This window comes from Engraulis encrasicolus, chromosome 2 (assembly GCF_034702125.1).
Source record: "Engraulis encrasicolus isolate BLACKSEA-1 chromosome 2, IST_EnEncr_1.0, whole genome shotgun sequence".
NCBI classification, from domain to species: Eukaryota; Metazoa; Chordata; class Actinopteri; order Clupeiformes; family Engraulidae; genus Engraulis; species Engraulis encrasicolus.
The window spans coordinates 6,525,536-6,539,572 of record NC_085858.1 but is presented as its reverse complement, the minus strand read 5'-3'; the positions used below and the strand labels follow the sequence as shown (position 1 = coordinate 6,539,572).

Below are 14,037 nucleotides of genomic sequence, written 5' to 3'. Positions count from 1 at the left end.
TTTGGTATGCCACAGGTATACGACACATCTGATGGGACACTGATACAGCCCCTGAAAGGACACAAAGACACAGTCTACTGTGTGGCCTATGCTAAAGATGGTAAGCATTTTTTCTTGTAAAGTAAATTATAGACTACTTTATTACACTGAATATTCAACACCACACACAGGGCATTCTTGTAAACCCCAACTCCGGTGAAGTTGGGACGTTTGGTAAACAGTGAATAAAATCAAAATGCTATCATTTTCAAAACATTCAATCTATTCATTAGATGGAGACTAGTGAAAAGACAACATATTAAGTGTTAAAACCGAGAAAAAATATTGTTTTGGGGGACATATGTACTCATTTCTAATTTGATAAATCCAACACGTCTCAAATAAGTTGGGACGGGATCAGTGAAATTTAGTAAACATCCAAATAAGATAAAATAACAAAGAAGAACATTTCAAAATGAATTGTACTGACGGACAATATAGGTGTCCAGGTATAAGATCATCACAGAGAGGCTGAGTCACTCAGAATTAAAGATGCAAAGGGAATAATTACCATAGTTATTACATACATTTTTGAATTCCCTTTGATTTACCACGATTGAGTGTATATAAGACATATTTTTGTTACAAAAATCATTGTATAGGTTCATGACATCATGAAATATATATTGGCTGTTGTCTCACTCTAATTCCTGGAGTGCTAGAGCTATTGAAAATTGACCATATTAAGAATGCTTAATGCGTGCAAATGATACAGGGGTGTAACATTCTCTTAAGCACCTGAGCTCACTTGAAATAGACCCAGAAGACATGGGAAACTGTCCTTTGCTTACAGAAGTCAGCAGAAGTTGTAGAAGTCCATTCTTTTTGACAATAATAGAGCATTGCACATCCTGTGCTACAGTGAAAATGGACCATCCAACTTGTGTTAGTGCTAACTTCAAAAGTCAGCCTCCATGATGGCATGCGGGTGCAGTAGTGCATTGGTTAAGATGTTCTCACTCATCTGTAGAGTTAAATACAGTGCTGAATGGTATAAATGGGTTTTAAACAGCATGAAAAGCCACTCATGCATTATATTTTGAAGGGAGATCTTCGATTACTGCCACATAGTAAGGTCAAATTGCATTCTCTACTAAGTTTTAACAGTTTGGCTCCATCATAAGGACCAGCAGGTGATAAAATGGTGGGCTTTTGGTCAAGACCTGTCACACTGTAAGCACTACAGAAAGGAAAACATTGCAAAACATGACAAGGAATACACCCACCATTTAAGCTGGTGAAATCATGTCCAAGATAGGAATTAACACTTTTTTATATAAAATCATCTCATCGGTTAATGTATTTAACTGTTAAGTGTTGTCTTTTGTTTTGTTTTTAGTCTTCCTCGACATTTGCTGCCATTTATTGTCCCCGTCCCAACTCTTTTGAGACGTGTTGGATTTATCAAATTAGAAATGAGTACATATGTCCCCCAAAACAATATTTTTTTCTCGGTTTTAACACTTAATATGTTGTCTTTTCACTATTCTCCATCTAATGAATAGATTGAATGTTTTGAAAATGATAGCATTTTGATTTTATTCACTGTTTACCAAACGTCCCAACTTCACCGGAGTTGGGGTTTGTAGTTGTTCACATCCTTTCTCCAACATCCGAGTGTAGAAAAGTTTATTTACAGGGACACTTGTGTACAACATGTGTTAGTCAAGGTGGTTGGAGGCATATCGCAGACACATAACAATCATGATTGAAAAGATGATCGTTGTTCCATTTAAAACTAGAATGGGCACTCGGTAGAGCGCAAACCTTCGCCTACGCCACTTATTTTTTTCTGGCCATCTTCAAAGTGTGGGACATAACATTCTCCAAATTTTGGTGTTAGTTTCATTTAAATCGGACCGGAATATCGTAATATTACATTTTTGGCCCAGTCTTGACCTCTTATTCAATTCAGCATGCACACGTTCTTCTGGCATATAGTGCTTGGCAAAGAAAAACGTTTTTGACCTTTTCGTGACCTTGACCTTGACCTTTGACCCAATCACTCCCAAAAAGTAATCGGTTGTTCCTTGGGTCATGACCAATCATCCCACTAAATGTCATAAAAATCGGCTCAATTTACGTTTTGACCTTTTCGTGACCTTGACCTTGACCTTTGACCCAATCACTCCCAAAAAGTAATTGATTGTTCCTTGGGTCATGTCCAATCATCCCACTACATTTCATAAAAATCGGCTCAATTTACGTTTTTGACCTTTTCGTGACCTTGACCTGGAACTTTGACCTTTGACCCAATCACTCCCAAAAAGTAATCGATTGTTCCTTGGGTCATGACCAATCATCCCACTAAATTTCATAAAAATCGGCTCAATGTATGTTTTTGACCTTTTCGTGACCTTGACCTTGACCTTTGACCTTTGACCCAATCACTCCCAAAAACTAATCAATTGTTCCTTGGGTCATGACCAATCATCCCACTAAATTTCATAAAAATCGGCTCAGTTCTGTCTGAGTTATACGAAGTACACACAAACATTTTGACCTTGACCTTTGACCTTTGACCCAATCACTCCCAAAGACTAATCGATTCTTCCTTGGGTCATGACCAATCATCCCACAAAATTTCATAAAAATCGGCTCAGTTTTGACTGAGTTAGACGAAGTACAAACAAACAAACAAACAAACAAACAAACAGACATATTCACAAATAAATACACGGCGGGCAAAACATAACCTTCTGGCGAAGGTAATGATATGAAACCCCTCCCAAAACAATACTTTTTGCAGAAGTCACATTAGCAGTTACATTTGCTATACAAAATATTTATATTTCCAGGTGACCTAGTCAAGGTGGTAGATGTGCCGGGGGAACCCTGCGATATGCTATTGTACAGTAAGTTATGTCCCGTAGTATATGTTTTATCCTTTGATTTTGAATTGTCTGCCTTTATTCGTTCAGGAAAGCGTTTTGCATCAGGGTCTGCAGACAAAAGCATCATCATCTGGACATCTAAGCTGGAAGGGATTCTCAAATATACGTAAGGCCTCTCCCCACACCCCCAATGTGTTACATACATCTGGAATACAGAGCTCATGGTTGCTTACTGTAACCAGATTGTGTTCATGTTTTTTTTGTTGTACATAATTACAATTCCTAGAATTCCAGAGATACTTTCCTTGATTTGACAATTAATCAGTGCACTTTTCCTTTTCTGTATTCATATACCGATACGTTTTATTTTGCCCTCCCTCTGTGTTCATCCTGTGTTTGTCTAGCATCCTATGTTGATTTTAACTTACATATACTGTAAGTAAACTAATTGTTCAAGTGTCTGTCAAGGAAGTGTCAGAGTCAATTTCAGTGTCAGCCACAATGACACTCACCATCCAACATTCCTAGTTGATGTTTGAAAGAAGTCATGATCTTTTGAATGATGCCCCCCTTTACCCCTCCACCCCTCACCCCCTTCCTGTATGTACCATCTTATCTTTCAGGCACAATGACTCCATTCAGTGTGTGGCCTACAACCCTGTTACCCATCAGCTGGCCTCCTGCTCCTCGGGGGACTTTGGTGAGCAGGGCATTGATCGCCGCTGAGAAAGCTTCTCTCCTCACAACAGGGGGCCTTAGCTGGGTTTTGGGACCGAAATGAAAATGTGACATACAGACAGAGACCTCCTTGACATGTCTCCTGAACAAATATTTTAATGATGAATGAATGTCTGTGGAGGAGAAAAGAAGAAAAAAGAAACACTTCCTTTAGAATGTTGTTGCAGCTGTGCTCATGTAAAAAATATTGTGAAGCTTTCAAACTGTATATGTCTTTGACAATGTTATCTTTCCATGTTGTATACACAAATGGAATGTTGATTCCTTTCTGAGTTCTTGTAAAGTTGTTTCGTTTTGTTTTGATTCGTTTTATGCAGGACTGTGGTCTCCAGAACAGAAGTCAGTGTCAAAACATAAGGTCTCTAGCAAGATCACATGTTGCGGGTAAGTTGTCAAGGCCAGTACAGTACTACTACATTACATTACATTTTACATGACATTACACTTAATGACTTAAATCATCGAAAGCGACTTACAGTTACTTTACTGTAAGTCCCCAACATGGGACCTCAGCCATGGATGGGCTTAAAGGAACAGTCCACCATTTTTTGATTTTCACATATTTGCAGTATTTCCAAGTATTATTCTGAATGTGCATATCATTTTCGCCTATGCGTTTGCATTGCCTAGTTTATCAGTATAGCCAAATCAAGCGTACCAATGCAAGTCTATGGGGGCAAACAAAACATCATCAAATGTGCTTATAAACTAATTAATGTAAATTTCACCAGAGTGCAAAACAGCTATTTAATCCTGTCGTGTGATCACTTGTGGCTTGATGCTAATGCCCCCATTTACTTCCATTTACTTCCAATCTAAGGACTGAAAGCACTGAGAAGAAAATGATATGCACATTCATGAATAATGCTTGGAAATACTGCAAATATGTGAAAATAAAAAAAGGGTGGACTGTTCCTTTAAGACCCATGTAGGAAACACGTTGTTATTACTGATACATGGCTTCAACTTGGGTGGAATTTTGAGTTTTACTATTCTACGGTAACTACAATTTATTTGTGGTGGAAAAAGCAGGATGCAGTCTGGTCCATTTAAGTCTTGTGTAGATATGACCCTACCGTGGCGTGACTGTAGACCACTGGGTTACTACGGTGGCAAACCAGGTTTGATTCCTGCCACAAAAAAGTCTTGTGTAGATAAGCAATCATAAGGGCAGAGGGACGTGACGAGATCGTAAAAAGTTCCATACAATTGGAATTACCAAGGTTTCAATAGTGATATACTCATACTGTTCAAGGTTTCATTCATGGACCGCAGTGGCAAAATGATTTTTTTTTCTATAATGTATCACCTTTTAGTAAGGGTTAACGTTCGGCGAGAAGGTCGCTACCGTGGAATAGCAGCACGACAGAGAGAATCTTTAGACCCCGACGCGGAGCGGAGGGGTCTTGTTCTCTCTGAAGTGCTGCTATTCCACAAAGCGACCGACTCGCCGAAAGTTAACCCGCTTATTATATGGATATACTTAAATGATTCACACATGCGGGGACATTTCTTTAGACCTATTTAATGTTAAGATTGTTGCTGCGCAAAACAAAACAGTGCCGTTGTGGAACACCGCTAGGCAACAGCTAGGTAGGCTAGCCAGGACAACAGGTGTTGTCTATCACAGCAGCTGATTAGAGTGACAAAAGACCGGACACCCTGCGGAGTGATATGAAACATTCGCTTTAGCCACTGACTTGTATACAAGCCAGTGGCTTTAGCAGTGAACGTCTTGTTGCCATTGACAGCGGTAGCCAGGACAACGGGTGCTGTCTATCACAGCAGCTGATTAGAGTCTTGTTGAAAAGTCGCTTTAGCAGTGAAAAGTCTTGTTGCCATTGACAGCGGTCTGTTATAGACCAACCCATCCGTTATCGAAAAATAACAGACGTCCGAACGTTGGGGAGCCCCGTTGAAATGAATGGAGCATTCGACAGATGACGTCACAACCATATAATAATACCCGTTAACGTTTATACCCGTTAACGTTAACGTTTACACCAACACAAAGGGACAGACACTACTGGATTTAACATGATTATATGTTTAAATGGCTCAAATGGAAACATTGTTCTTACAGTGCATTATTTTTGGTGTGTGTGTGTGCGTGCGTGTGTGTGTGTGTGTTTGTTTGTGTGTGTGTGCGTGCATGACATCCACGTAGCTGGACGAATGATGGGCAGTACCTGGCGCTGGGCATGATGAATGGTGTGGTGAGCATCCGCAACAAGAATGGAGACGAGAAGGTGAAGATCGAGAGGCCTGGAGGCTCCTCCTCCCCCATCTGGTCCATCGCCTGGAACCCCTCAAAGTACCCGCACACACACACACACACACACACACACACACACACACACACACACACACACACACACACACACACACACACACACACACACACACACACACGCACACACACACACACACGCACACACACACGCGCACACACACACACACACACACACACACACACACGCACACACGCACACACACACACTACCCTCACAACTCAACTCACACCACTCCACTCCACTATACCAGTATAACTACACGCACAACTCAATTCACATCACCCCACTCCACTATGTCAGTATATTGCAGCACACAGCCCTAGGCTGTGGTCACCCTTACCCCATATAGTTGAGGAAATATATAATTGTGAACACATACAGTGCTACATACATGGTGCATACTACACACACACACACACACACACACACACACACACACACACACACACACACACACACACACACACACACACACACACACACACTAGGCTGAATACTTCTGCTTTCACACATCTGCGAAGTGTTTTCCTATCACAGTGAAATTCACTCACACATGCTCGTGCTTGTTGTGCACGCACACACACAGTACATCCACTACTCCTGTTATCACACATCTAAGAAGTGTTTTCATGTCAGTGTTAATGCCTTTGGGGGCCTTGGTTAAGCTGAGTTAGTAGTTTACGGGGGTAAAGAGTCAAGGAGAGGAGATAGCGTGGTCAGCTCGTGGGAATGGCGGGGGCCGGCTTGATAACATGCCAGGAACAACACCAGCATTCACTAGCGATAGCCAGATAGTGGTTGGTGTGAAATCAGCCTTTAGGGGGAGCTGTTTGACCACAGATAGGACTCCGGGCAGCAAGACAAACAACAAACATCCTCTCATCATGTGCCCAGCGTACCGTTATCTCTGCCTGGGTGGAATGGGAGTGATGAAGTGATCAGAGAGGTGGACATCCTGGGTTCAGAGGGGGGGAAAAGAAGTCCAGCCCCATATTTGTTTTCACGCCCAGTTCAGTTGAACTCATCCTAATTGGTCTTTGGACACCTCTGTTACAACTACAAGCACAAAATAATATGAGTTTAGTTTTTTTTTGACAGTCAAACAGAGCTCAGTCAGATGATGTCTGGTCCAGTCTTTTTCAGTTTTATTTTTCAGTTTCAGTTTTTCAGACTGAGGACCACTCCTTAAATGAAAGCTCAACGGCCACTCCCCATCAACTCAACCTAAGCCTAACTGGCCCATGTAAAGCATAAATTGGTAACTGCATGACCGCCCTGACACAAATTTTAAAAAAATGTACACAGAACTGTTTATGGAACACATACAGATGTTTTGCAGATCACTAGTGGTCCCTGGACCATACTCCTTGAGAAATATCGCTGTAATCTGACCCTTCTGCAGGTACTGTAGTAGCCATTAGTTGGGCTATTTGGTACTGTGTGGATTATCCACCGAGCGTTGCTACAGTCGAGCCCTGTTTAAAAGAGGCTGTCTGGCTGAAGAGGTGTGGGGAGGCTGCTCGTTCAGTGAATTGGTTTAAGTACAGTACAGTGAGTCCAATATGTATTTGATCCCTTGCTGATTTTGCCCGTTTGCCCACTAATAAAGACATGATCAGTCTATACATTTATGATAATATGTATTCAAACATGGAAAGACAGAATATCAAAAAGAAATTCCAGAAAATAACTTAAAATAATATATTTTAATTTATTTGTATTTAATTTAGGCTCGTAAGTATTTGACCCCTCTTGCTGAAGAAGATAAAGTGCTTTGTGGCAAAGCCCTAGTTGTCTAGCACTGAGGTCAGATGCTTCTTTTAGTTGATGACAATGTTTGTGCATATAGTAGAACATATTTTTGCCCATTTTTCTTTTCAGATTATCTCCAAAACATTAATAGTTTGTGGCTGTAGCTTGGCAAATGGGAGGTTCAGTTCTCTCCATAGAATTACTATAGGGTTAATATTTGGAGACTGTCTAGGCCACTTCACAACTTTAATATGCTTCTTATTGAGCCACTCCTTCGTTGCTTTGACTATATGTTGTGTATTATTGTCATGTTGGGAGATCCAAAAATGGCCCACCCTTCAGTGTAGTGGTGGAGGGAAGGACGTTTGCACTCAGGATTGCACATTACATGTCTCCCTCCATCCATTCGTTGACGATGTGAAGTTGTCCTGTGCCTTGGCCAGACAAACACCCTCAAACCATAATGATACCACTTTCATGCATGATGGTGAGGAGGGTGTTCTTGGGATCATAGACAGCAGTACTCTTTCTCAAAACACATTGAATTGTGATAATGCCAAACAGCTTGATTTTGGTTTCATCTGACTACAGCACCTCCTTATCATATCCTAAAACAGTCTGATGTCCATTGGCAAACCTCAAGTGGGACTGCACAGGTTCCTTCTGAAGCAGAGGTACCATGTGTGCAGTACAGGATTTTAAACCTCTGTGGCATTAAGTGCTACCAGTAGTTTTCTCAGTTTTGGTCCCAGTAGCTTTGATATCATTGCCTAGTTCATCCCATACAGGTCTAGGGTGCTTTCTTTCTGTTCTCATGGTTATCAAATCCCTACAAAAGGTCAAATCTTGTATAGAACCCCAGACAGGCTGATGGATAGTCATTTCATATTCCTCACATTTTGGAAGAAATGCATCAACAGCTGGGTCATTAATACCCAGTCTCTTTCTTGTGGCTTTGCAGCCCATTTAATCTTTGTTCAGGTCTAAAATCTTGTCCCTGATATCATTTGACCGCTCTTTGGTCTTTCCCATGATGGTGAGGTTGGAGTGTGACTGATTCACTCATACTATGGACTGATTCTGCTGATTCAATGTGTCTTTTATGCATGTTAGTATGAAAAGGTGACTTTCATTCAGATGGCAAGTTGATCGGAAGTGCCCATCTGGTCTGTGGGCCCGGAACTGTAATCAGTTGGCAGGGGATCAAATACTTATTTTGCTCGATGAAATGGAAATAAATTAATATATATTCTCTAAAGTTAATTTCTGGATTTTCTTTTTGATATTCTGTCTCTCCATATTAGAATACATATTATCATAACATTTATTGACTGATCATGTCTTTGTTAGTAGGCAAACCAACAAAATCAGCAAGGGATCAAATACTTATTGGACTCACTGTATGTGGCGATGGGCTTCTTTCTGAACCTGGGATGTCATTTTCTGTACTTTCAGTACCAATAGGTTAGCCAAGCCCAGTTTAGACAATGTAACTAAATGCTACAATGTAGTTGAACTAGTTAAATCACTTGACACACAAAGCACAGGCAAAAAAGAAGAGTGTTGCGCTCTGACTTTTACACTCTGATGTGGTCCACGTAATATTTCCATAAGTAGTCCACAGACCACACATAGAGAAAGAGTCCTGTCAGTGCAATTCAGTCCAGTGGCAGCTAGCCATTAGTTGGGTTACCCCCGTTCCTCTGGTAGAGACTGGAGGAAGTGGAGGGCCTTCTCCAACTGGGGCGAGGCGGACCAGGAGGCGGCCGAGGAAGGCAGCTGCGTGTCGGAGGACGAGGAGGAGCTGGAGGCCCTGAGCCTCCTGCTGGGGGAGAGAGCAGGAGACGCCAGGAGGACCCACACTAGGATCCTCGGGCCAGTCAGTAGCCACTGCAGGCAGGAGCAGGAGCAGGAGCAGGAGGAGGCTCCAGGGCCAGAGGAGGGCCAGGCAGGGACAGTTGAGGAGCAGGTGGAGCAAGAGCAGGTGGAGGAGGAGGAGGAGGAGGAGGAGGCAGAGGAGGAGGAGGAGCTGATGCTGCCAGAGGTGGAGAGCTGTAGTCCGCTCAGGTACAGTACAGTGCAGTGCAGTGGAGGACAGGGGGTATGTCTACCATAGCGCACACGTGTGTGTGTGTGTGTGTGTGTGTGTGTGTGTGTGTGTGTGTGTGTGTGTGTCTGTCTGTCTGTCTGTCTGTCTGTCTGTCTGTCTGTCTGCCTGTCTGCCTGCCTGCCTGCCTGCCTGTCTGTCTGTCTGTCTGTCTGTCTGTCTGTCTGTCTGTCTGTCTGTCTGTCTGTGTCAGTGCATGTGTGTCTGTCTGTTTGTGTGTGTGTGTGTGTGTGTGTGTGTGGTGGGGGGGGAGAGAGAGAGAGAGAGAGAGAGAGAGAGAGAGAGAGAGAGAGAGAGATGGCCAGAGGGTATTGTCATCGCAAGTTAAGTCTTTGTCAGCGTTGTTTTTAGGGATATTGACAATAAGACCAGAACAATAATGACATTAAAGCTACCATGAAATTGTACAAAATACAAACTTGTACACATAATGTTTCCATTCATTTACATAAATAGTGAAGGTACACTTCTCATTGGGCCCAGCTCCTATTAAGAGCTGTTTTTTTTGTTCCACTTTAATTGAGACTAAACCAGGCGCAAAACAAGCTCAAATTTTAGTTTGAGTTCAGTGAACTTGCTTACCGTAGGAGATATTAGTGAAGGGGGCAAACCCTCCCATGTCTAAGATTAGCTGTAGCTGATGTCCTGGAGAACATAGCCCACAGTTACTTACATGCATTTGATCAATGATCAAAGGCTGCAGAAAGCTCAAAGCCACCTTAATGTTGATGTCAGCGATTTTGTTTTTGTTGAAGTGAAATCTTATGTAATTCAAAAAGCTGAGCACATGCATCTACTTCCCTTCTCTGTTTGCTCTCCAAACTTCTCCTTTTGTTCCGCCTTGACCAGGGAGTATTATTCACTTTAGGAGGAAAAAAAGACATTTCGTTGGTCTCTGGCCCCTCTTTTATCCTTTTCCCCCTAGATGTTGCAGAACAATATAATTTGTTTCTTTCCAGAGTAACATTGACCTTCAGCTATCACAAATCAGAGTTTCCATAGTAAACAGGTCAGGGCCTGAAAGAAAATGTATACAGAAATAGTGTGATATACAGTGATGCACTGATGTACTGTGATTATTCTGAAAGCCCAACTCACCCGTAACCCCTGTTAACCCGTATCTGTAGTTGAAACTTTTTCCTTTGCGTTTTCCAGATATTACATGTGGAGATCACGCTGAGATTATATGTTAGAGGCTTTTGTTATTTTTCAGACATGCTAAGCTTGTTATGTAGTCCAGTATAGCGCATATTGATGTAAAACAGATGTTTTTATTATTTTTAGTAGGTTAAGCGTATAGAGCTGAGGCACTGTAGGGAAATACCTGTACTCAGTCGTATTGTTCCAATGCCTTTTCCATGAATTGCAAATGACCTAGAGCTGTATGTGCTATGTGACTGACTTGCAGGGACGAACACAATGACATTCTGGCGGTAGCCGACTGGGGCCAGAGGCTTTCCTTCTACCAGCTCAGTGGCAAGCAGGTCTGTATGTGTTATTGTTACCCTTGCATATTTTCCCCAAATGCTCACCATACCGTAACACAAACACACTGTACGTCATTGTGTTGAATGTGTCCACTCTTCCCGCTCGTGCCGATATTGTGGCTGATGTTGAGCATGCAAAGCCTTAATTATGATCAAATGAGATGGGCCAGCTGCTGATTAGCAAGGCCCCTGTGCCTCAGGAGCTGGGGATCACAGGTTCAACCTCCAGATGAATAGAGAGAGGAGGGGGGGAGAGGAGGAGGGGGCTCAGCTCTGTCGTGGCCTCACCCCCACCTCTTCACGCATTGTCCCATGATGTAGTCATAGCAACTGTGAGAAAAAAACACACAAATAAATCATTAGCTGTATTTGTTGCTGTAAAAGAGTGTGGAGTGGTGGTGGGGGTGTTGTTGGTGCCACTGTGAAACCATCTCAGACATCTGAAGAATTCCTGCTGGTTAGGCTTACCAGGAGTGTCGTGGGGAACCTATGCGTTGTGCCTGCGACTGTGCTATGCGGTGCTGCAGTTGCTTGCCCCCAAGGGATTCATGGGAGATGTAGTAATTACATGGGTAAATATGCAGCTCATTAGGATTCTGTGGAAAGCCCAGGCCTACTACTGCGCTATCCCAGCAACCACCACCACCACCTCAGTTCCACTTCACCAAACCTCTTCTGCCTCTCCTCACTTTCCAGACGGTTTTGATTAGTGCACTATGAATAGTTTTTCTGCGGGGGGAAAAAAACTAAGGAGTTTGGGGGAAAGGATTGTTGTCCGAAGTGGTTTTATTTTCGGGGTGGGGGGTGTATGGGGATGGGAGGGGGGTTGTGCAGTACTGTCAGCCGTAGCCGTGCTGCTCCACTGAGGAGAACCAGATGCAATGGTGGGCAGCTCCAGCAGAAGACATAAAAACTTGTGCAAACAGACCTTGAGTTGAGAGCCTCCACACAATGGAACCCATTTAGAGCTATGATCTCCGCTTTTTAACATTTTTTTTTCTTTTCTGTTCTTCACCTTTCTGTCTTCTGGACAGGCCCCAAGCGGCTCCTGGGACGGCTAAATGGATGCTTGTACAGCTTTGATCTAAAGGAGGGCTTGTCTCCTCCAGTGTTAGACGGGATCCCAAGTTCTGCTCTGTGTCCCATCCTCTCCCGCCCCCTCTCCTCTCCTCTCCTCTCCTCTCCACTCCTCTCCTCTCCTCTCCTCTCCTCCCCCTCCTCTCTCTCTCTCTCTCCTCTTCTCATCTCTTCTCTTCTCTTCTCTTCTCTTCTCTTCTCTTCTCTTTTCTTCTCTTCTCTTCTCTTCTCCTCCCCTCTCCTCTCTTCTCCTCTCTCCTTTCCTCCCCCCTGCCCCCCCTGCTCTTCTCTCCTCTCCTCTCCTCTCCTCTCCTCTCCTCTCCTCTCCTCTCCTCTCCTCTCTCTGAGTGCCTCTTGGCTTCAGCTCTGAAGGAGGCCCTTTAAGCGTCTCCTAACTGTCCTGCCCTCTGCACTCTTTCTCTGCTGTAGCGGGGCCCTGGGTGTGGGTGAGGGTGAGGGTGAGGGTGAGGGTTTGGGCTCGCTCTGGTTGTGCTAGTTCCCACACTTCACTTGGTCATTTACTCACTCAGCCCTTCTTCCTCCTCTCATCTGCTTTCTCTCTCCTCAACCCTCCCTCTGTCAATCCTCCCATCCCCCTCTGCCCCTCCACCTCCTCCTCCAATGTCACCATCTTCCTCCTCCCCTTGAACCCTCTACCTCTTCACCCCATCCCCACCTCCCCATTCTCCCATCGCACCCTCAAACTTCCATCTAACCCCCCTATGTCTCACCCCCGTCTCACCTCGTCCTCCATTTTGTCCCCTGTCTCACCCCCCACTAGATTGGGAAGGACCGGCAGCTGAACTATGACCCGTGCTGCGTCAGCTACTTCTCCAAGGGCGAGTACATCGTGATGGGGGGCTCGGACAAGCAGGCCTCCCTCTACACCAAGGACGGCGTGCGCCTGGGGCCCATCAGCGAACAGAACTCCTGGGTTTGGACCTGCCGCGTCAAGCCCGACTCCAACTATGTGGTGCGTACAGTAGATGTACAGTACTTTTCTACTGTACTTCCTGATCTGCACACCTACCTAACAGGGCTTGATGTTGCCACCTGTCAACTGGCCAAATGCTGGTATAACTTGGCTAGCCACTATAGCAAGGAGCTTATTCTATGGCATGACATATGAGAGTACTCTATATCCTTCTTCGATTGTTTCAATTGTTTGTTTTTTTGGGTTCTCACTTATTCACTTTCTATTTATTTTCAAGTAGGCGCAAATAGCACCGTTTCTCTTGCTGAAATCCCTACACACCCATCCTCCCAACCTGTGGTTTATTTTTATTGTGTAAGTAACTTCATGGATAATCTTTTGCGTAAAATGGGTGTGGACCTCCTCCATCCAGCCAGACCTGCAGTTCAACAGCATGGTGCATTCGAAAACCTACCTACAGTGCCTAGTTAGCCTTCTTACCAAAATCACACATCCACCCACCATGCAGTTTACCACAGATAATTATTTAGTCAAAGTGGTTGCAAACTGTTGTGTGCCACATACTGTAGGTGTTTTGCATATTAGTAGTTACAGCAGTGAGGTTGACCTACCAAAACAGACATTGCACAATGCATTTCACCCAGTTACAAAATTGATGTTTCACTGAGACAATATTGGACAAATTTATATTGTATAAGAAAAACACTTAATCTTTCTTTACACAATAGGAGCGTTTATTTATTTGCAGTCAAGAGATAGTTTATTTATTCGTTTA

General features: G+C 43.5%; 1 protein-coding gene across 3 annotated transcripts in view; it reads left to right on the top strand.

Annotated features, from left to right (window-relative positions):
* Positions 1-14,037, top strand: part of ift122 (intraflagellar transport 122 homolog (Chlamydomonas)) — a 78,417-nt gene that overhangs the window by 1,346 nt on the left and 63,034 nt on the right. For 2 of the 3 annotated variants that reach the window (XM_063220636.1, XM_063220643.1), the window contains exons 3-10: positions 16-100; positions 2,961-3,039; positions 3,497-3,573; positions 3,929-3,995; positions 5,779-5,925; positions 9,368-9,724; positions 11,173-11,248; positions 13,110-13,301. In XM_063220636.1, coding sequence (XP_063076706.1) covers positions 16-100; positions 2,961-3,039; positions 3,497-3,573; positions 3,929-3,995; positions 5,779-5,925; positions 9,368-9,724; positions 11,173-11,248; positions 13,110-13,301 — 1,080 coding nt within the window. The remainder of the gene's footprint in view (positions 1-15; positions 101-2,960; positions 3,040-3,496; positions 3,574-3,928; positions 3,996-5,778; positions 5,926-9,367; positions 9,725-11,172; positions 11,249-13,109; positions 13,302-14,037) is intronic. The other variant, XM_063220649.1, reaches the window with a different exon arrangement.